The 20038-nt window shown below is 39.4% G+C and overlaps 2 protein-coding genes across 2 annotated transcripts; both read right to left on the bottom strand.

Moving 5' to 3' along the window:
* Positions 1-13046: 13046 nt before the first annotated feature.
* LOC147447891 (uncharacterized) lies at positions 13047-13590 on the bottom strand. The gene is made up of 3 exons (XM_086523699.1): positions 13576-13590; positions 13365-13496; positions 13047-13271 (listed from the first exon to the last, which is right to left on the bottom strand). The coding sequence occupies exons 1-3, from the start codon at positions 13588-13590 to the stop codon at positions 13047-13049; spliced, it is 372 nt and encodes a 123-aa protein (XP_086379825.1).
* A 619-nt stretch (positions 13591-14209) lies between these two features.
* Positions 14210-17726, bottom strand: LOC147447890 (uncharacterized). Its single transcript, XM_086523698.1, has 6 exons — positions 17683-17726; positions 17483-17632; positions 17276-17382; positions 15599-15704; positions 14426-14712; positions 14210-14235 (listed from the first exon to the last, which is right to left on the bottom strand). Exons 1-6 carry the CDS (start codon positions 17724-17726, stop codon positions 14210-14212), a joined length of 720 nt encoding a protein of 239 aa, XP_086379824.1.
* Positions 17727-20038: the final 2312 nt, after the last annotated feature.

The raw sequence follows: 20038 nt of genomic DNA, 5'->3' as shown, positions 1-20038 counted from the left end.
CATTTGCTTACTCTTGGGAAGCATTGTAAGCATTGACAAGGTTTAGGTTATCCTTTAATTGTATGCCTTGCATCCATCTAGCATCTTCAAAAGGATAATTCTTAAACTTAATAAGATATCGTCGGATAGTTTTACCGCCTCTTAATACCTTGTCTTCATGTCGGAGAATGGACTCGGGCTGCAGCACCTCCTCTTGGTCCTCGATCTCCGGTGGGTCTTCAATAGTTGGTTCTTGAGGTGGCTCTCCTTTGTAAGGCTTTAATAGGCTCACATGGAAAGCATTGTGTATGAGCCAATGATTGGGCAACTTGAGTTGATAGGCCATCTCGTTGATTGGCCTAAGAATCTGGAAGGGACCATAGTACCTTTTTGCTAGTTTAGCATAGTACTTTTGGTGGCCCGTAGGATTCTTGCCCGTTGTGTGCCTTACTCGAGCCTTGGGAAACTTTAACAAGACCCAATCGTTTTCTTTAAAGGCTTGGGCTCTTCTGTGCTTGTAAGCAACAGCCTTTTGCCTTTGCTGTGAGATAGAGATAGCATCCTTAATCTTTTGAAAAGATTCTTGTAGGTCTCGGCTATACTCATCTGCAGCGAAGATCTTCCCATGTACTTTAAGTAGCAAAGGACTTTTTGATCTTCCCTCAATTACCTCGAAAGGTGCTTTTCCCGTGGAAGTATGTACAATGTTATTGTAAGCATACTCCACTAAGGGTATGTACTTCTCCCATTGGGATCTTTGATCTACTTCTGTTACATAGGCTTTTAGTAGATCGAGAATGGTTAGGTTAGCTATTTCACTTTGGCCATCCGTTTGTGGATGATAGGCCGAAGAGAAGTTTAGCCTTGTCCCTAAATTCTCAGAGAGACCCTTCCAGAAATTACTGGTCATTCTAGGATCTCTATCTGACACTATGGACATTGGCAAGCCATGGTACTTGAAGATTTGTGAAATGAAGAGGGTTGCCATTTGATGGGCTTTGATAGTCTTTTTGATAGGTATAAAATGAGCTTGTTTATTGAACCTGTCTACTATCGTCCATATTCCCGTATTCCCATGGATAGACTTAGGCAATCCAAAGATAAAGTCCATGGATATGCTCTCCCATGGTGAATTAGGGATTGGCAAGGGTTGAAACAATCCAAGTTGCTTCCCTCTATCAAATTTTGTCTTTTGGCATACCACACATTTAGAAACATACTCTTGTATGTTCACTTTCATGGTAGGCCAATAGAAATATGTTTCAATTCCCTTTAAGGTAGACTGAATCCCTCTATGCCCCTCATAAGGTGGAGCATGAGATTCATACATTACTTTCTCACGTAGTGAGTTAGTAACGCATAGTCTATTGCCATAGAGAAGATAACCATCTTGTAAGGTAAATGGTTCTTCTTTCTTCCCTAATGCAAGGGCTGAAATCACATCTCTAAAATCGCGATCAATAGCGTACTCATCTATCATTGAAGATAGATCATTGTGAGTTGCTATGGAAACCGCATTCACTCTCGGTCGTCTTGAGAGTGCATCAGCTACTTGATTATGCTTGCCAGCAATGTGAGCAATATGAAAATGAAATTGCGAAAGGAAATTTTCCCACCTCATTTGTTTGTCGGAGAGCTTGGTCTGCATCATGAACTACTTAAGAATTTGGTGATCCGTTCGCAGAATGAAAGGAGTCCCCAATAAATAGTGCTTCAATGAGTCTAAGGCATGTAGAACTGCAAGGAGTTACTTTTTGTATATGCCTAGAGCTTGCTCAATAGGGTCGAGCCTTCGACTCTCATAGCCTATGGCGTGCCCTTCTTGGAGCAAAACAGCTCCAAGGAAATCACCACAAGCATCACATTGGACCTCAAATGGTTTTGAGAGATCCGATAGTGTAAGCACAGGTTGAGAGATAAGCTTTTCGAAAGCATTGTTCTCCTTAGCAAACCATGTATACCTAACGCTTTTCTTTGTTAGGTCATGTAATGGTCCCGCAATTTGTGAGAACTTTTCTATGAAGCGTCTATAGTATGCACACATACCTATAAAGCTTCTTAGTTCATGAAGATTCCTTGGTTTAGGCCATCCTTTTATTACCTCTAACTTTGATGGATCCATTTGGATGCCATCTTGAGAGATAATATGACCTAAATACTGAATCTCTTGCAAGAAAAATTCACTTTTCTTTCGATTAACATAAATTTTATTCTGTGTTCCTCCAATGAATTAGAGTAGATGATAATATCATCAAAGAACACTCCAATGAAGGTTCGATGAAGCCTGAACAGCTTCTCCATCAAGCGGTTGAATGTGGTTGGTGCATTGGTCAAGCCAAAAGGCATGACAATGTATTCGTAAAGACCAAATGTGGTGCGAAATGCGGTCTTTACAATGTCTTGATCAACTATCCTTATTTGATGATAGCCACTTTTTAGGTCAATCCTACTGAAGTAGGTCGATCCTTGTAGCTTATCAAATAGGTCTTCTACCCGTGGAACAGGAAACCTATTTTTGATAGTGATCCTATTTAGTGCTCTATAGTTGACACACATACGATATGTGCTGTCTTTCTTCTGCACTAATAGCACAGGTGAGAAAAATGGAGATGAGCTTGGCCTAACCATACCCTTCTCAACTAACTCATGCATTTGCCGCATAATCTCCTCTTGTTGAGCTTGAGAAACTCTATAAGGAGGTTTGTTAGGCGGTGAACTTCCTGGAAGAAGTTCACTTGCATGGTCATCATTACCTCGTTTAGGAGGTAGCTCACAAGGAATGTCGTCAATAAAAACATCTTGAAACCCCTTGAGAAAATTGGATAACTCTAATTCCTTTTGGTTGCTTTTATTTTCTTTTGCTAAAGCATTAGGTTCATTTTGAGAATCTTTAACAAAAATCATGTACACGGAAATAGAGCTCTTTATTGACTTGTTGAAAGCTGGTGTATGTACAATGGGGATAGTGTTACCCATTTCCTTAGCATCTATATACATGTCTTTTTCCCTGAACTTAAAGGAGATTCTCCTTTCAGGAAATTTAACATCGGCAGCCAGGCGGTCAAACCATGGTGCCCCTAGGATTACATCCTCATGCTTGAGAGGAGAGATAAAGAAGTCCTCTTTGTCCACATAGCCTTGGACATGAACCCTCAATTTCCCGATTAAGGGAGTGACTGAAGCTTCTTGCGCCTTGAAGATATAAAATTGTGAGTAGAACCAGGGTCAAAGAGAATAAAAGCATCATGTTCTCTTACCCTTTCCCCAAGCATGGCATAGAGGAGATCCTTTGTGGTGAGTTTGGTGAGTCACCCTCCTCTTGGATTTCAACCAAGGAAGCTTTAGGAGGATCTTGGCGGTTGTTCTTTTGGGGACAAGCATGGTACGCATGCCCTTGTTCGCCACACTTGAAACACCGGTTATCCTTAGGATAACGCTCAAGCTCTTCAGGAGAGAGTTTATTCTTACCTTTGTAAACTCCCTTCTCTTTAACTTTGTTGGAGTTGCCCTTAGGAGACTTTTGGACATTTTCCTTCCCCTTAGGCTCATTGGAACCCTTGTTTTCTGGGGGCTTATTATTTCTTTTAGCCCCCGTTTTTGGAAATTGATTCGACAGGCCACCATATTGTGGTGTATAACCGCCGATATGGTACGTGGCCTTTGGGAGTTGACATACTCCACCATTTCTTTGGTTAAGCCCGCAAAAAATTGTTGCTTTTTCTCTCCAAAATCCAACTTTTTGAAGACAGTGGCTTTGAGTTGTAGGTCCCAAAACTTGTCTACATATTTGTGGATGGATTCATTGGGAGAGAGCTTTAAGCTTCGCCATTCGGTGAGTACTTTGTCTTTGGCATCGATGGCCAAAAACTGCTTCATAATGGAAGCTCTTAAAGTTTTCCATGTTCGTGGAGCTTCACTGTTGGCTTGTAGGCTAGACCAATATTGTCTGGTGGACTTTTGAAAGTGCATAGCTACATGGCGTAGCTTAGAGGACTCCGTGAAGCCCTCATCTCCAAACGCCGCATCGAATTGTTGGATAAAGGCCAAGACTTTGTCCGTAGCACCAAAGGTACCATCATAGGTAAGGAAAGAGATGGTCTTCCCTCCCTCTTTGAATTTCTTCAGCTTGGATGACCTCTTCCATGCGGCATAGGATTTCCTATGGCCTCTTCTTTTTGATGGTTCAAAGGTTGCACCATCACTTTCTTCAGAAGGTGAAGAATTTGAAGAAGGTGGAGAAGAGGGTGACCTCTTTCTCGCCTTTTTCTTGTCTTGATCTTTGTCGTCTTCACCATAGATTTCATAAGAGGAAGAGGATGAAGAAGATGGAGAAGAGGGTGTCCTCTTTCTCGCCTTTTTCTTCTCTTGCTTTTTATCATCCCTCTTTGAATTATGGCGTGGAGAAGAGTGTGATGGTCTTCTCCGAGGTGGCGGGAACTCGCTTCTTTCTCGTTCCTTCGGTGGAGGCTCTTGAGTTCTCCTTTGGGAAGGAGATGCATCATCAAGAAGTAAATTCTTGAGCCCTTCGTATGGATTCTCTTCTTCTTCCCGAATCGGAGAGAGACCTCTTTTGGTAGTCTCACAAGGAGGCTTCCTAGGTGTTCTCTTGTCATGGTGATGAGCTTGGAGAATCCCGTGAGCACGGAGCTGCCGTTGCACTTCACTTTGGAGAGACGGATTGCCCATGGCTTGTTGAAGTCTAGTAACAAGATAGTTAACAAGCATTGAAGCATCATTAGTAGCTTGCTCGTTAGCAAAATCAAAGTTATCAACATTAATTTCACTCTCTTTACTATTGTCAGCCATTCTAACAACCTTTAGGTGTAAACTTTTTAGGTGTACTTTGGCACTTCAAGCCCTAGTTGCTACTCCTCTTTACCCCTTTAGAAAAAGCACTCAAGCTACTGTACCCGCGGCTCGAATACCATTAATTGCAAGGAATAGAAGAGAGGGTCTTTCGACACCAAAATAGCACCGGCTCCTGTCAAGCTTCTAATAGCTCAATAGTGGTTAAGCCGTAGGCAAGCCCCGTAGGACTCCACTATTAAGACCATAGCTCTCGACGGTGATGCCCCGTTAACTGCACGAAGGTAGGTGCACTGCAAGGCTGAAAAATCCCTATTCTACTTACTCACAAGCAATTAATAATACCAACCACTTGTAGCTAGCTTGAGGACCTCCCTTCTTGAGCAAGAAAAGAGAAACCTTGAGCTCTGATACCAATGTAACATTTAATGGCTTAATAACTTATGTGTAGCGGAAATTAGCATGAACATAGTGGGCATTTCATTAGAATAGATTCCTAATGAGAATTACAAGAGTGCTTGGGTGGAGAGAGCAACAAAAAGCATAACACCTAGTTAGATAGCATCGACAATACTTTCAAAAGAGAGAGAAATTAAGCTAATGACAATAGTTGAGGACCCGATTTGCATGGAGCCGGTCCCCCCTCCAAAAGGCTTTGTATTATGGTTTCTCCCATCAAGAGAGACATTGTACAATACAATTCTTTGTGTTCCTTCAAGACTAGCTAGTGCAATGAAGATGAAAGCTTCATGCACTAAGAAAAACACTTAGCAAACACAACTTGAATTATCCCCGTTCTCAGACCCAAGACCTCACACACCTTCGAAGATGGTGAGAGCTAGTAGGGTATGAGAGTAGATTGAGAGGAAGAAGGAGTATCTTACGAGAAAGATGTACATCTCCTCACATAATCACTCATATTAGCAGAGCTTATCTTAGTAATTAGCCTGGTAGAGGAGATGACCATGCATTGAAGCTTGGCTCTTGGTTGGATTTGCATCCACATGCCAAGAGAGTGTTGATGTAGGCTTCTATCTCACAAGCTTGGAGTAGGTGATGAGCTCTCCATTAAAGCTTGGGAAGAGATAGTCTTCTTTGCTTCACACATAGACTGTGTGTGAGTGTGTGTGTGTGTGATAATGCCTTGCAAAAATCAGCCCCCTTTCTCTCTTGGGCGAGCCCTCTTGCTATTTGCTCTTGCTGAGCCCTCATTGGCTCTCCCCAAGTCAAGCCAATGACCATTAAGCAGCATAAGTGATAGCCTTTTGACATGTGTCCCCCTTTCCCATTTTGTGAGAGCATTAGGTAATTAAATAATTAAACTAAAATCTCATTGGACCCCTTTGCCTCTTGGCCAATAGGAATCAGGCAAGCCATTGGGCTCCTGAATGCTCATTGGACCCCTTGGGAGACTGCCCAATAGTCTTCTAGGAGACTTAATTCTCATTGGTTTCTTTTATTAAATGATTTTAAATTAATTAAACTAGATTTACTCTAGCTTAATTCTCATTGGTCCACTTCAAGGGTCATCCAATAGAAACTGGGCACACCTTGTGGGCATCTGGCCTAGGGAGCTGACATGTGTCCCTCATTCCCTTTGTGTAAAGGGAGCCTGTGTGTGTGTGTGATTTTCTCTCTCATCCCCTACCTTTAGGGCTCGCCCCCTCCCATGTAGGGATATGCAAATACTTTTTTTACACACACAAAGCATCCAATTTCCCCTAGGTTTGACCTTTGGACACAACCTTTGAATTTTGGAACCTTAGCATTTTGGAAGTCTTAATGGGCTGAACCTTAGGGTCTTTTTAGCCCATTGTTGCACATGCCCCCCCCCTTTGGATCCCTATTTTCCCTCCTTTGGATCCCTACTGTGGCCGGTCTGCTAGCTTCACCAATATTCTAACCTTTTCTCCCCTGGCACTTCCCCACATTAAATGATCAGTTTAATATGAGAAAGTCATTTAGGAGAATTAGATATTGATTATTATGACACTAATACAATCTCACTTCACATAATCAAAACAAAGAAGACTAATAAGAAAGAAATTGCAATTGATTGTTAGAAATCAAGAGCTACAATGGAATGGAAAGCCCATTAGCCTCGTGACCATCCACTCTACAAAGAAGAGATCTCACGCAAGAATGGCTTCTCAAACCATAGTTTAAAAGCAAATTCACTTAATCCAAGCATGCAAAGAGATGTAAAAATAAGAAAGAGCATAGCATGGAAGGATTTCACATATTCACGCTCTTTTGAGCATCCATGAGCAAGCATCCACTTTGTGTATGTAGAGACCCCTTAATTTCTTTTATTTGCAAGCCAAGCTTCTTGAAGATAAACGTTAACAAACACAAGCTCCAAAAGCAGGGTCTCACATACCCAAATATGCCAAAGGAAAAAACCCTAAGGGAAAAAATACCTTTGGTTATGCACATGGTGCTCTTTAGTAGCAAATGTATGTATACACATCAAAAAATGAGAGAGATAATGCTTCTGCATAAGCATATTTTCAATTTTTTACAACCTCTCATGCATAATTAAAAGTTGATTAACTGCTAACTCAAGTGAAATGTGAAATAAAAAACAAGCCAGGAGCTACAAATAATGTAACTTTTAATGAAGTGAATTGGATCTTGATAGAAAAACTGTACAATGAAGTCACACTTTTCCACAACCCTTCAAAATGAAGCTCAATTGTTAGTGCTATGTAGTCATATGTTCATTCACCACAAGCAATAAAAAGAATTCACAATCATGGTCATCCAAATAAGGTTGATGTTTTAGTGCTATGGAAAGTTTTTGCATTCCTACCAAGCACTAAAATGTATCAAGAAAAAAAATATCCCAACCATGCATCAACTCATCATCCACCAATGCGACTCTCATGCTTGTATCATGCATGCATATCATAAAGAATAATTTTCCTTTTTGCAACCAAGATTTCAATGAAGGTGGCCCTAAACCAATGCATGAGGCTAAAATTGGTGCGTTTAAAGTTCATTCATGCATTGAAGTGCTCAATCAAAGCACACACGAAACTAATGCCCACTCCCTTGATGATTTCACATAGCAATTATGTCCTTTTAGAAAAAAGAGAAAAGCAAATGATGAAATGAATTTTCACTCTTCCTTGAAGTGGTCACTCAAAACCCAAATCACTATCATAGGCCAATGAATGCATATGAAATGAGTTCCTCATTCTCTCCATGACAAAAGAGATTGTCATCATAATGATTTTTTTTGTTTTTGATTTTGCTTGCATGAGTGGTGAATCGACATTAGCATGCACAATATTTTGGTATTCGATGGGTAATTTGTTACACTTGATGATAACAATAAACTCCTTGTGTGCAATAAAAATCAAATGGACTCTCAAAATTTCCAGTGAATCTTTTTGAATGGTCATAATAATGAAAATCCAATTTAAACCAATCCTCAAGCTAACACTTTGCACAATCTGATTTATGTTTGTCATCGTTCTCTTCACATCAATAACTTTGACATATTGATAAGCTCAAGACTGGTTCCCCTCAAATGATTGACCTAACAAGGGTGGGAGATCCTCCCTTGATAAGATCTAGGTTTTATTTTTTTATTTTTAACAAATGAGATTCGGCAAACTGAGGGAAAGATGGAGATTATTTGGATTCCAAATCGAGGGCGAGGGTGGGAACACTCTCCAATATCAAAAACACCTAAGGAGGTGAATCAAAGGCGACAATGTGTGAACGAGAGGGAGGTGGGGCGTGATGAGGGATGAGAGGCAGATACATGAAAGGGCATGTTAGCGTCTGTGGTGCACCGAGCCAAGCAAGTGGCATTAAGACATGGCAGGCAATTTATACAGACTTGGGCTAGAACTTGAGACCTCACAGGCTGAGGGTTTGTGTGTGTGTGTGTGTGTGTGTGTGTGTGTGTGTGTGTGTGTGTGTGTGTGTGTGTGTGTGTGTGTGTGTGTGTGTGTGTGTTGGGCTTTTAAGGTAGATAGCGACAAAGATGGTATCACAGTAATTTGGCAGGATGATCACGAAGGTGGGCCTGATATCCAAGAGAAGGAGAGACTGCATGGACTCAAGGAGCACATGTGCAACATTCACCACAAGTATGGCAGGCCAAGCGCAGATGGTGATGAGGCTAATAATGGTAGTATTGTTTGTGTATGTTGGGATGTGGTGCCCACGTGTCACCAAGTAGAGAATCAAGAGGAAACACATTAGTGGGAATAAAATAGAGCAAGTTGCACCCAATCGAGGCATGCAGGTAGCAGTTGCTTTGCAGGTGTGTGTGAAACTTGCGGGAGAAGCGGTGCACAACACACTCGTAATAACTTTTACAAAGGGGTGTGTGTGTGAGACAGGATCCGAATCTTTCCAACATACGACTAGTGTGATTCACTAAATGGTAGCACTATTTTGGGTCCATGAGCTAGCATCATGATGGTTCTAGAAGCGAGGGTAGGTGGTGTACGTGGGTTGGAGTGTTCAAGTTGGCATCAAGGCTCAACCAATAGTCCAAGCATGCATCCATGATCATGAGAAGGAGAGATTGTGATTTTATCTTTGAATAAATTCTCTTGAGGGGAGTTTCCACTGTTAGGAATAGTTGAAATAAAGCTCCCTTTAAATCATTAGAGTCTCACAAATCAACTAAATTAGAATCACTTACTCATGCACTAGCAAGCATTTGAATCTAAAGCACTCTAAATCAGCATCAATTTGTGACGCTCAATCAAATTAGGCCTTTTCATAATGTTTTGCACTCAACTAGTTTGAGTCTTACCATACCCCGAGCGACATTTTCCGAGCGAACACAGATCCGAGAAAAAAAGTTAAGAAAGTGAATCATAATACATGAAAATGAACTCAACAAGTTATAGTATTACAAACACTATCCAATTTGTTAATAACTAAACCTTACATCACAATTACTTGCCAATAATTCTCTAAATTCTTTAAGGAGTTGCTTTCGTCTCATCAATGACTTAATGTTTATTCATAACACAAATTACGTTGTCAAATCATTAATACAAGAGAATTCCATAAAAAATGGACAAAGTTTTCTTTGTAAAATGAAAAAAAATTCAAACTAACCATGGTCCATTGGACACCTCACATGAGGATTTCAAAATATTCACTTTCAAAATCATACAAGGAATGACATGTCCATTTGTCAATACTTAAACTCTAGATCATAAGCACTCGATAATAATTCTAGACTCTATGAAGAGCCGCATCCGTCATTAATGAAAACATTGCGTTTATGACGTATTTCACAGATATGAAAGTTGTATCGCAATTGCTTCGCCATCCTTTGAGCCGCTGCCTCTACATAGATCGGCAATGCACTTCCACAAACAAGAAAAAGTGAATGTAGTCAATATGCATGCACTCAAAATTCAATCTATGGATCTCATTAATAACATTAAACGTAATTCTTCCGCAAGATACATAAATGCCAAAAAGTGAAACATAACATAAAGACCCGAAACACAGAGCAAACAAAATAGGGAAGTGAATCATAATACAAAAAAATGAACTCAATAAGCTACATTTTCACAAACACTATTTTATTTGTTAATAACTAAACCCTACATCACAAACACTTGCCAACAATTCTCTAGATTCTTGAAGGAGTCACATTCGTCTCATCAATTCACAATGTTATGTATTATACATAATACAAATTATGTTGTCAAATCATTAATACAAGAGCCTTTCATAAAAAAAATTGGACAAAGCTTCCTTTGTAAAATGAAGAAAATTTCAAACTAACCATGGTCCAATGGACACCTCACATGAGGATTTCAAAATATTCACTTTCAAAATCATAGAAGGAATGATATGTCCATTTGTCAATACTTAAACTCTACATCATAATCACTCGCTAATAATTCTTAGACTCTATGAAGAGTCGCATTCGTCATCAATGAAAACATTGCATTTATGACGCGTTTCACAGATACGAAAGTCGTATCTCAATTCCTTCGCCATTCTTTGAGCCGATGCCTCTGCATAAATTGGCAATGCACTTCCACAAACAAACAAAAGTATATGTAGTTATTATGCATGTAATCAAATGGATCTAATAACATTAGACGTAATTCTTACGCAAGATACATAAATGCCAAAAAGTGAAACACAACATAAAGATCAAAAACACAAAAGTAATGTCAATGTCATAGTAGGAGCGAAGTCTCACTAGTCATCATAAGAGTCGACACACGATGGCATGTCACCCTCATCCTCAACATCTAGAGAGGTAGATGTCTCCTCTCGGCTTCTCTTTTTAGGGCAAAGCAAGGGAACCACATAGTCTCTAATAAGAGACTCATCGGTGTCAAGCGCAGCACATGCTCGTTCAGATGATAAGCATGCAGCCAAAACGGGAGCTTTACCACACCCAAGCTCCAAACAAATACCTCCACATCGACAAAGCAGCTCAACAAAAGCCTTGCTCTGCTGCATCTCACCCCTCCAAGGCATCCCTGATCCTGATCTAGCTAAGGAAGGCTCAGGAAAATGGTGTGTCATGAACGAATCTGAAGGCTGGAGACCCAAGCGAGAGAACATAGTGGTGCTCTCAGCCACAAAGCATGCTGGCTGCATCCCAATCCTGTGTACCATAAGTAGCATAGAGCACTGGCACTGCAAATCAAATTACAAAACCACAACATTGAAGAAACATTGAAGAAAGAGCCTCAACAAAACTATACAATAATGAAGTGAAAACAATACATGAATTCGACCAGATAAACTCTCAACATATCCATATAAACTATGATGGAGCACTATAATGCGACGATGTACCACCGTCTGTGAAGCACGAAAAAACCTCTCCACCCATCCAATAACCTCTCCTATTCATAGGTTCTTGTAAGAAAAAACTACCAATATTATGAAATAATATTAATTCAAGTAATCAAACACAACACAAATACATGCAGTAGAAGCCATAATGAGCACCCATCCAGAATCTGCAAGTGTAGAAAAACTCAAATGGATAGCAGATCGTACATGCTCCTCAGTGAAAATATCCCAACGAGATGGAGAAGAAGAACCAATATGCAATCCACCAAAAGGAAGATCCAAGAAGACAAAATCTGCGGCCCACGAAACAGACTTTCCCCCACGAGTGTATGGCACACCGCTTGAGTGAACTCGAGACATATGTTGATGCACAAGATTCCATGATGCATTGCGAGTACCCTCTCTATAATTTGCAGTGGTAGAAATGTAATCGCCAACAATAGCAATGCATCGTGTATCAATAGGAAGCATTGGGTAACGCAAAGGAGACTCCAAAACATAGACAAATTGTATGCTCCTCCTAACAACAATCAAGCCCGAGGAGTCTGCGACAACATATTTATGATATGTGAACTTTTTCACAAAGTATTAATAAAAGTTGACAATAAAAATTTCGACACTTACCATGCTCTAGAACATCCTTCTCAATAGTGGTATCAACCACAGTCTCCATCCTCTCACTAGACAAGTGGACACCTTAAAAGACATATACAACAGGTTTTGAACCTACAAGAATCAACAGCATGAAAACATAAAAGTTAAAGAATGACATAAGCATACCTGGTTGTCTCGCCTTTGAAGTAGCAGGTGGTGGTTGTCTCGCCTCTGCTGCTGCATCCCTAAGCATGGTTTCTCAAAGCTCTTTCTCTCTCTCAAGGGTGTGACCCTGCACCATATCTAACCACCATGGACATGTATCTCTCTCCCATGTTGTCAAAGTGGGCATGCTAGGGGGATACAAATATGTGTCCTTTGACGCAGTATGTGCCCACTGTCTCACCACAAATGGGAGAGTTGGCAAGATCCCCTTTGAAACCAAAAGTGACAAAAACCTAACAAGAAACAAAAACATTGAACACATGATCAAAATTGTTACAAACCTGTAAGCCAATCGTTGAGCTGCCACTCGAAAAGTATCAACTTTCTTGAGTGCTTGTTTCTCTACATCTTTGCTTTTAGCCTCCAAAGAAACCTCCAAAGGATAGAGAAAAGGCCTAGCTTCAAACTTAATTTCATCAAAGTAGAACCCCAATGTGCATTCATGTGGCAATGGTGCCCCTCCTGGCACATTTTAATTGTCCAAAACAAGTTGTGTTGCTCTCTCATAGACACGAGCAAGGTAACCCTCTCTACACAGCCAACTACAGACTTTAAAAAAGAAAAGTTGTGTTATTTAAACAAATATTATCTCTTAGACAAAGCAAGCCAAACATTAAATAACTAGTAAATCATACTCACTGTCGAAACAAATTATCTCCCTTCTTCAAACCAAAAGCAGTCCTTGTGATCCTATCAGACTCGAGTAATGAAACCCATTGGATTTTATTCTGCATAGGGGCATCATGGAGTGCAATCAAGTTTAGCTTCTCTAAAGTTGCCCAGCTGTCATGTCCCCATTTGAGTGACATAATCTTTGCCAACCAGTCTGTCCCAAGATTGGGATCCAAAATATTCAAGAGCTACAACACAATACAAAGAGCATGAAGTTTTACTTCACATCCATAACAACAATCAACACAATGACTATTGCTTGATTATTTGGTGAAGTGTACCTTTCCAATGCATTCTTGATATTTATGTATTATCTCACGATGAATGCTTTTCTCCTCCTTCTTCACATCCTCTACAGGCATTCCTTGCTTGAGTTGAGTCAATCTAGACTCTTTCTCTTTAGTTATTTGAATCTAAAAAAGAAATCAATTTGTCTAAAAGTTATTCAAATGACTTAAAAATAATTTGCAAGAAAAAAAAAACAAAACTCACATCATAAGCTAGCATGCCAAGGTAGCGTCGTGTGAGTGGATACCAAGGTTCTGCACCTTTAGCATACTTTCTTCGCACAGATGCAACTAGTTTCTGGTCTTTGTCGGGGAGAGTTTTTAGGTAGCTTTCATGTTCAGCTGCACATATGTGATTGGTGTTCACAATCTCATCCCGTATGTGAGTGGCCACCAAAGCATGCATGTTCATACTGCAAAAACCCATATTGATTTGTTTCCATAATAAAGTATTCAACAACAAGATATATGCTTTAGTAGATACTCACACATTCATTCGTTGCAAGCTACTTAGCAATGCAATCTCAGGAACCTTGGTGGGATATTGATAGTACAAAGGACCCTACAATGTCTCTCCTTTGAGATGGAAAACTTATCTTTGATAGCTTCAGTCCATGCAAGCGTGCGATGGTTGCCCTCCCAAACATAAAACATGCGGTCCGACACATCTGCAAACCTTGGTTGGCTTTTGAGCTCCAACTCATACTCCTCATTGATTTCTATCCAAAGAGGATCCCACTTTTCCTTGATGTCATCTTCAAAACAAGAAACCAAAATTAGTGAATTCAAAATGAATTTTTAAAATAGAAATTCACTTAACAAATTTAAGAAGCTTCAACTTACCTGTAGCAATGGTTTGCTCTCTCTTAAATGTCCAAAGTGAAACAATGAAAGCTCCCTTTTCTTGCATATATACTTCCCTTGCAAAGCCGTTTTTAATCAACCTAAATCATCTCTTAAACCTCTGACTCTATCATATGGAATCAACCTACACAAAGGTATAGGAGGACAGTCGAAGCAACTGAACATATGTGTGGTCTGAAGTACATCGGCACCTCTATACATAAAAATATTTTGCTCCTCGTCAATCTCTGCAGCTGCAGTTACCTCATCTCGCATTTCCCAAGGGATAATTTGAAGTTCGTTTTCTTCAGGAGCCAAAGTGTCATCAATTTCATGCATAGACCCTTGGTCAACATCCATAGAGTGAATATCTTCCTCTTCAATGCCATTACACTCTGACATTTCTGTTACTGACACGGATGACACCTGTTCACTACTTTCAAGTGGTTGTGTAGACTTTTCATTACGTAGACTTTTCTTTAATCTTCCACGAGATGGACTACAAATAAAATACACAATCAACATCTTAAAAAATTTGTACATTGCCTCTAAACATGAACTTTAACATGCATGTCTATGAGCAATGAAAACTTGCCTCTAAACATGAACGTTAACAATGAAAACATTGCCTTTAAACATGAATGTTAACATGCATGTCTATAAGCAATGTTTCAAATAGAATTTAATCTTTACATAGTCCATTGGAGGAGACAAAAAATAAAGATTGAAGACAAAAAATTAATACTATCTCCAACAAAACATTGCTTGTAAAGATGCACGCTAACATATAACATGTATGACTAGAACCTTTTTTGTGCATAAAAATAAATTCTAGAAATACAATAATATATTTTGATACTCTAATGAAACATTGGTTTTAAACATGAACGTTGACATGCAGGTCTTTAAGTTGCCCTTCAATAAAATACACAATCAATCTTTGAAAATATTTGGACAGCACCTCCTTTGAATGTGGAACAAAATTTCAAAAAATATAATAATCCAATGGACACCTCACATGAGTGTTTCTTAATATTGAATATAAAAAACAAAAATAATCTCTTTTGAAACATTAATCACTATTCTCTAAACATGCATGTTAACATGCAGGTTTTTAGACACTAATTGACTTGAAAGCTTGGATGATTTGAAAGCTTTTTTTCATATGTAAACATCGTCTCTAGGCATTCACATTAACATGCAGGTCTTTAGACACTAAATAAAATTTAGCAGGCTACAAACATTCTCGTCAACGGGTAGTTCTAGAAGCAATTTGCTTTTGTAAAAATATATACATTATTTTTTATACAATTTGCTTTTAGGTATGCACATCGACGGGCACCTCTACATGCATAATAATGGCACCTCTACATGAGAAAATGTACCTAACAGGAGGGCGTCCTTTACGTCCCGCCATTGCTCCTCTCCGATTTTTTGGTGATGTTGGCATGGAGATGCAAGCTTTGCATAGATACTCGGATGACAGATGCTCTAATGCTCACACTTCGCAGTTGCTTTCTCACCTGCATGTGCAACTCAGACTCATAACCATATTTTGAAAGCCTCAAGAGACCGCACGCTCAAGAGACCGCACTTTCTTTTTGTGAATTCTGACAAGCTTTGCTTCAATTGTCTTGAAAAAACATTGTTAACTCGAGGCTCAATTTTCAAGATTGTACTCAAACCATTTCCTGATGACTTGGACCATTACACGACACTCGCTCAGGTAGCAGAATATATCGCATGTCGTCATAAACCAAGACTGCTGAAAGCATTTATAGCTCTATTACTAGCATGGCAATCAGTACAAAATTTTGACAAATTTCCTACACTTGAAAAATTAAAAGCTCTAAAATTGAACTGTCTATGCATATACAAAAGGTTTTTACTCAAAATTACAAGCTCTACATTGCATATTTTATTTACAAGCTCTGCGCTGCATATTCTAATTACAAGCTCTATATTGCATACTTTATTTAGAGGATCTATATTGCATACTTTATTTAGAGTCTCTGTATTGCATACTATTTAGCCGTACAAAACTATGTTTACAAAACTAAACTGTGCTTTGGCTAAAGGGTAGTTAAGGCTTGTTTAAGCGAGTCAAAAGTCTAATGTGACAAAATCTTGGGATGAGAATCGAGGCCAGATGGAGGGTAATGGCTGCATCATCACCACCGAGGAGGTGTATTACTCAGGAACTCAACATCTAAGGCATAACCCAAGCCACATTGAGATGAGAACATCTCCATGTGAAGGGCTGGCATTGCATACATCTTTGACTATTTTGTCCTACAATTTCTGTCTTATAGCCGCATCCATCTTGTTTCCAAGTCTCTCAACTAAGTAAGGCCTTGAATAATGAGCTTGCTCTTCTCATCGGAAATGAATCTCTGCCATTTTTCTTGAAACCCAAGACCCAAAAACGTTTTGAATTCATAATTTTCAAAGCATGAAAAGGCCACTCAAGAGCAGTGTCTTCTAGAGAAATCAGAGTAAACGGGGTGGTGTACCAAGGCAACATGTCGTGCTTGGTCTCAAGCGTCGACTGATTTTCAATTGAATGTGTGAATGTCTCATGTAGGAAGGCTCTAACTCTCTTGAAAATTTGAAACTAAAGTTTGAAAAAGTAGCGTGAACAAACATTGTAGAATTTATTTCCATTAAAATGAGCAAGGGAAGCGCAAAAAATAAGAGCAATGAAGTCTTTCAATGCTCATGAAAAGAACCAGTCTTTGGGACAAGAATAGCACATGAAAGTCCAATCACGTGTGTAGCTAAATGGTAGTAAGATGCAATCACCTTTCAACCAAGCTTTGGCTAAAGGGTAGTATAAGGCTTGTTATAGCGAGCCAAAAGTCTAATATGACAAAATCTTGGGATGAGAATCGAGACTAGATGGAGGGTAATGGAGGTGTATTACTCAGGTGTCCAATAACTTCATGGACAGTAAGGCATAAAAATCATAAAATTTCCTCAATGCCAAAACTATGCTTACTTACAAAATCAGAACTGCACGCCTTGCTCGAATCTTGCTGACAAATCTGACAAATCTTGCTAACGAGTCAGAACTGCACGCCTTGCTCGAATCTTGTGTCCCTCAGCTGACGAATCTGAGTATGAACTGCACGCCTTGCTCTCCACTGCCCTGATTTGCCGCGTTTTGCATCTTCGATCAAACACAGGGTAAGAAATGACTTCAAAAGACTTTGGTTTTTTGAGCCCAAAGATCTACTCCAAAAAACCTTTGGTTTTTGGAACCCAAAGACCTGTGCCCCACGTTAACTTGCACACAAAGACCTGTGCCCCACGTTAACTTGCACACAAAGACCTGTGCCCCCCAAAAAACCTTTGGTTTTTTTAGAACTGCTCCGATCGAGACCTGCACCACTTTGCGCCCAAAGACCTGCTCCCAAAGACTACACGTTAACATGCATGTTTAGAGTTTCTTTGAGAGTTGCTGTGACACCTGCTCCCAAAGTGCGTGCCTCCAGACTGCTTCCAGAAGTGCATGTTAATGTGCGCTCACATTAACATGAGATCTTGTTAGAATAATTTTGTGTGGAGTAGTGATTTTGAGTTGGTGGAGTAGTGATTTTGATTTGTCTTGAACGACGTTTGTTGGTGCATTTATTATTTTAATTTTTAATAATTTGCAATCATTAAATGTTCACGCTGCTGATTTTTAAAAAGTTTATATTAAATCTAATTGTATATTTCTTTTTGAAAATATGTTGAGAAGAAAATCGTCACTAATGTGTCTTGAATTGTGGGCAGGATATGCATTTGAATAATCATTTGCAACGTGCGATTCTGCATTTATGGCAGCAGGATATGGAATAATCATTTGCATGAGAATCATGAAACGAAAATCATGAAACGTTTTTGTTGCAAAAAAATTTAAAGTTTATATTAAATCATTTTTATTTATTTTTATAAACATTAAAAAACATATTTAGATTTGTTAAAAAGGGAATCGTCATATTTGAAAGCTGTTGTGTCATTCTAGTGGATTGCAGCTACAATGGGTCGTCAAATTACTATCTATGGTCCAATTCGTGGTCAGAAACTTTTGTTACTTCTTGAAAACAAATTCCATGAATTACCTTTGCAGTCAGTGAGAGAAAGTTTTGGCTTGTTTACCAGTTCGTTTACTCTGCACCCATTAACATTGAATGGTGAACATGTAAAAATGGAATCCTCGAGGTCAGGTTCTGGTGAAGAGGTCTTTTTACTGGATCATGAAGTGTGCCAGTTTTTTAAAGTTCGAATAACAAACACTCATGAACATCAAGGCTCCCAGGGAAGTGAAGCTTCTCCAATAGTTCTGGATATTGGTTCAAGTGATGTCACAAAGAATCAGACCAATGTCATGGATATAATTCGATCAATGCCCAATAAAAACAATCTTCATTCTGCTTTGAAGAAGACTAATGAAATTGTTCAATGTAAGGAGATTCCTGCTCAATACGATGGATATGTTGCATTTGAATTGCCACCAACAAGCAACGACAATACAATGGTTGGCATGGAGCAGCGTCATGATTGTCATTTGTGGACAGAATATGTCACTTGTAGTAGTGATTGCTTTCCTGGTGCCATTCGCTTCAATAGGTGTTCAGGTCATCTCCGTTGTGTCAATGATGCATGTCCTTTCTATTTGCGAGCAAGAGTTCATAATGAATCACAATGGTGTGGTCGTCTCTCTAAAGTTATTTCCATTGGAATATTGACACCTGAGCTGGGGACATTGGTTTGTGTCCATTGCAATCAAATGCCTTTTTGTGTTGCAACATGTCCTGCTGTTATTTATTACTGTTTGCAAAAAGATAAGCAAAGAGTTACTCGATGTGCTATTCATATGGGAGAGCATAAGCACCCTTGTGTTCAGTGAAAGAATAGGTCTATTGAGCAAATGATAGATTCGCTTCTGCAAACTAAAGCAAACCAAGATCCTTTCACAACTGCCAAGCAATTAGAACGTGTTGCTACCCAAGACGTGATAATAGATAAGCTAGTGATGGAAACTGCTGGCAAAAATGACACTATTGAAGATGGAGAGTTTTCAGAATTTCTTGATACCATTACTCCTCTATCTAACAAGAGAAGAATAGAGAGGAGCTTAGAGATTGCCAAGAGGTCAAAGCATTTCAGTGCAAAAGGTTTGGAAGCTGTCCTAGACCTCAAGAGCAGGTGTAGGTATCATTTCATTCATACTGTACTTTTTCCTGGACAGCTTGGAGGTTCAAAGTAGCCACATGTGTTCAAAATGTCGATCATAGGTCCAGGGAGTGGAGTTGACTTGGTGAATAAGATGCGTCCAGGAGGAAGTTTAGAGAAAATGTGGGTTCACTTTGATCATGTGCACCGTGTTCAAGGGTGGCCAACAATGTCTGCTCATGTCTACGACCCATTTGTGCGTGAATTAATGACAATTGCCACCTGTGAATTCACTGTTGAAAATAAATTTGCTCAAATAGAGTTTTGGAAAATGTTAAATAAAGTGGTGCAAGATCAAGGGTATGAAAAGCCAGAATTCAGAGGGTTTATGGCAGACGAAGCAAATGCAAATTGGATTGCTGTTCGGACTGTTTACTTTGATGGGGCAAAAACAAAAATACCTTCCAAAGAACGATCATGTGGCTTTCATTGGGAGCAGTCCATGATTCGACATGCAATGAAATGTATCCGTCCATCTTCACAAGAGGATCACAAAATCTTGTGCTGAAAATGGCGGAGTGCACCATCTGAGAATCAAGCAGACATTTGTAAAGAAGATCCACACCAATTTTGGAAGGCAGGGCATGTTGTCGATGGAGAGATGG

Source organism: Adiantum capillus-veneris, chromosome 11 (genome assembly GCF_014529385.1).
Source record: "Adiantum capillus-veneris isolate H3 chromosome 11, ASM1452938v2, whole genome shotgun sequence".
Classification (NCBI taxonomy): domain Eukaryota; kingdom Viridiplantae; phylum Streptophyta; class Polypodiopsida; order Polypodiales; family Pteridaceae; genus Adiantum; species Adiantum capillus-veneris.
This window is presented reverse-complemented; position numbering and strand designations above follow the sequence as displayed.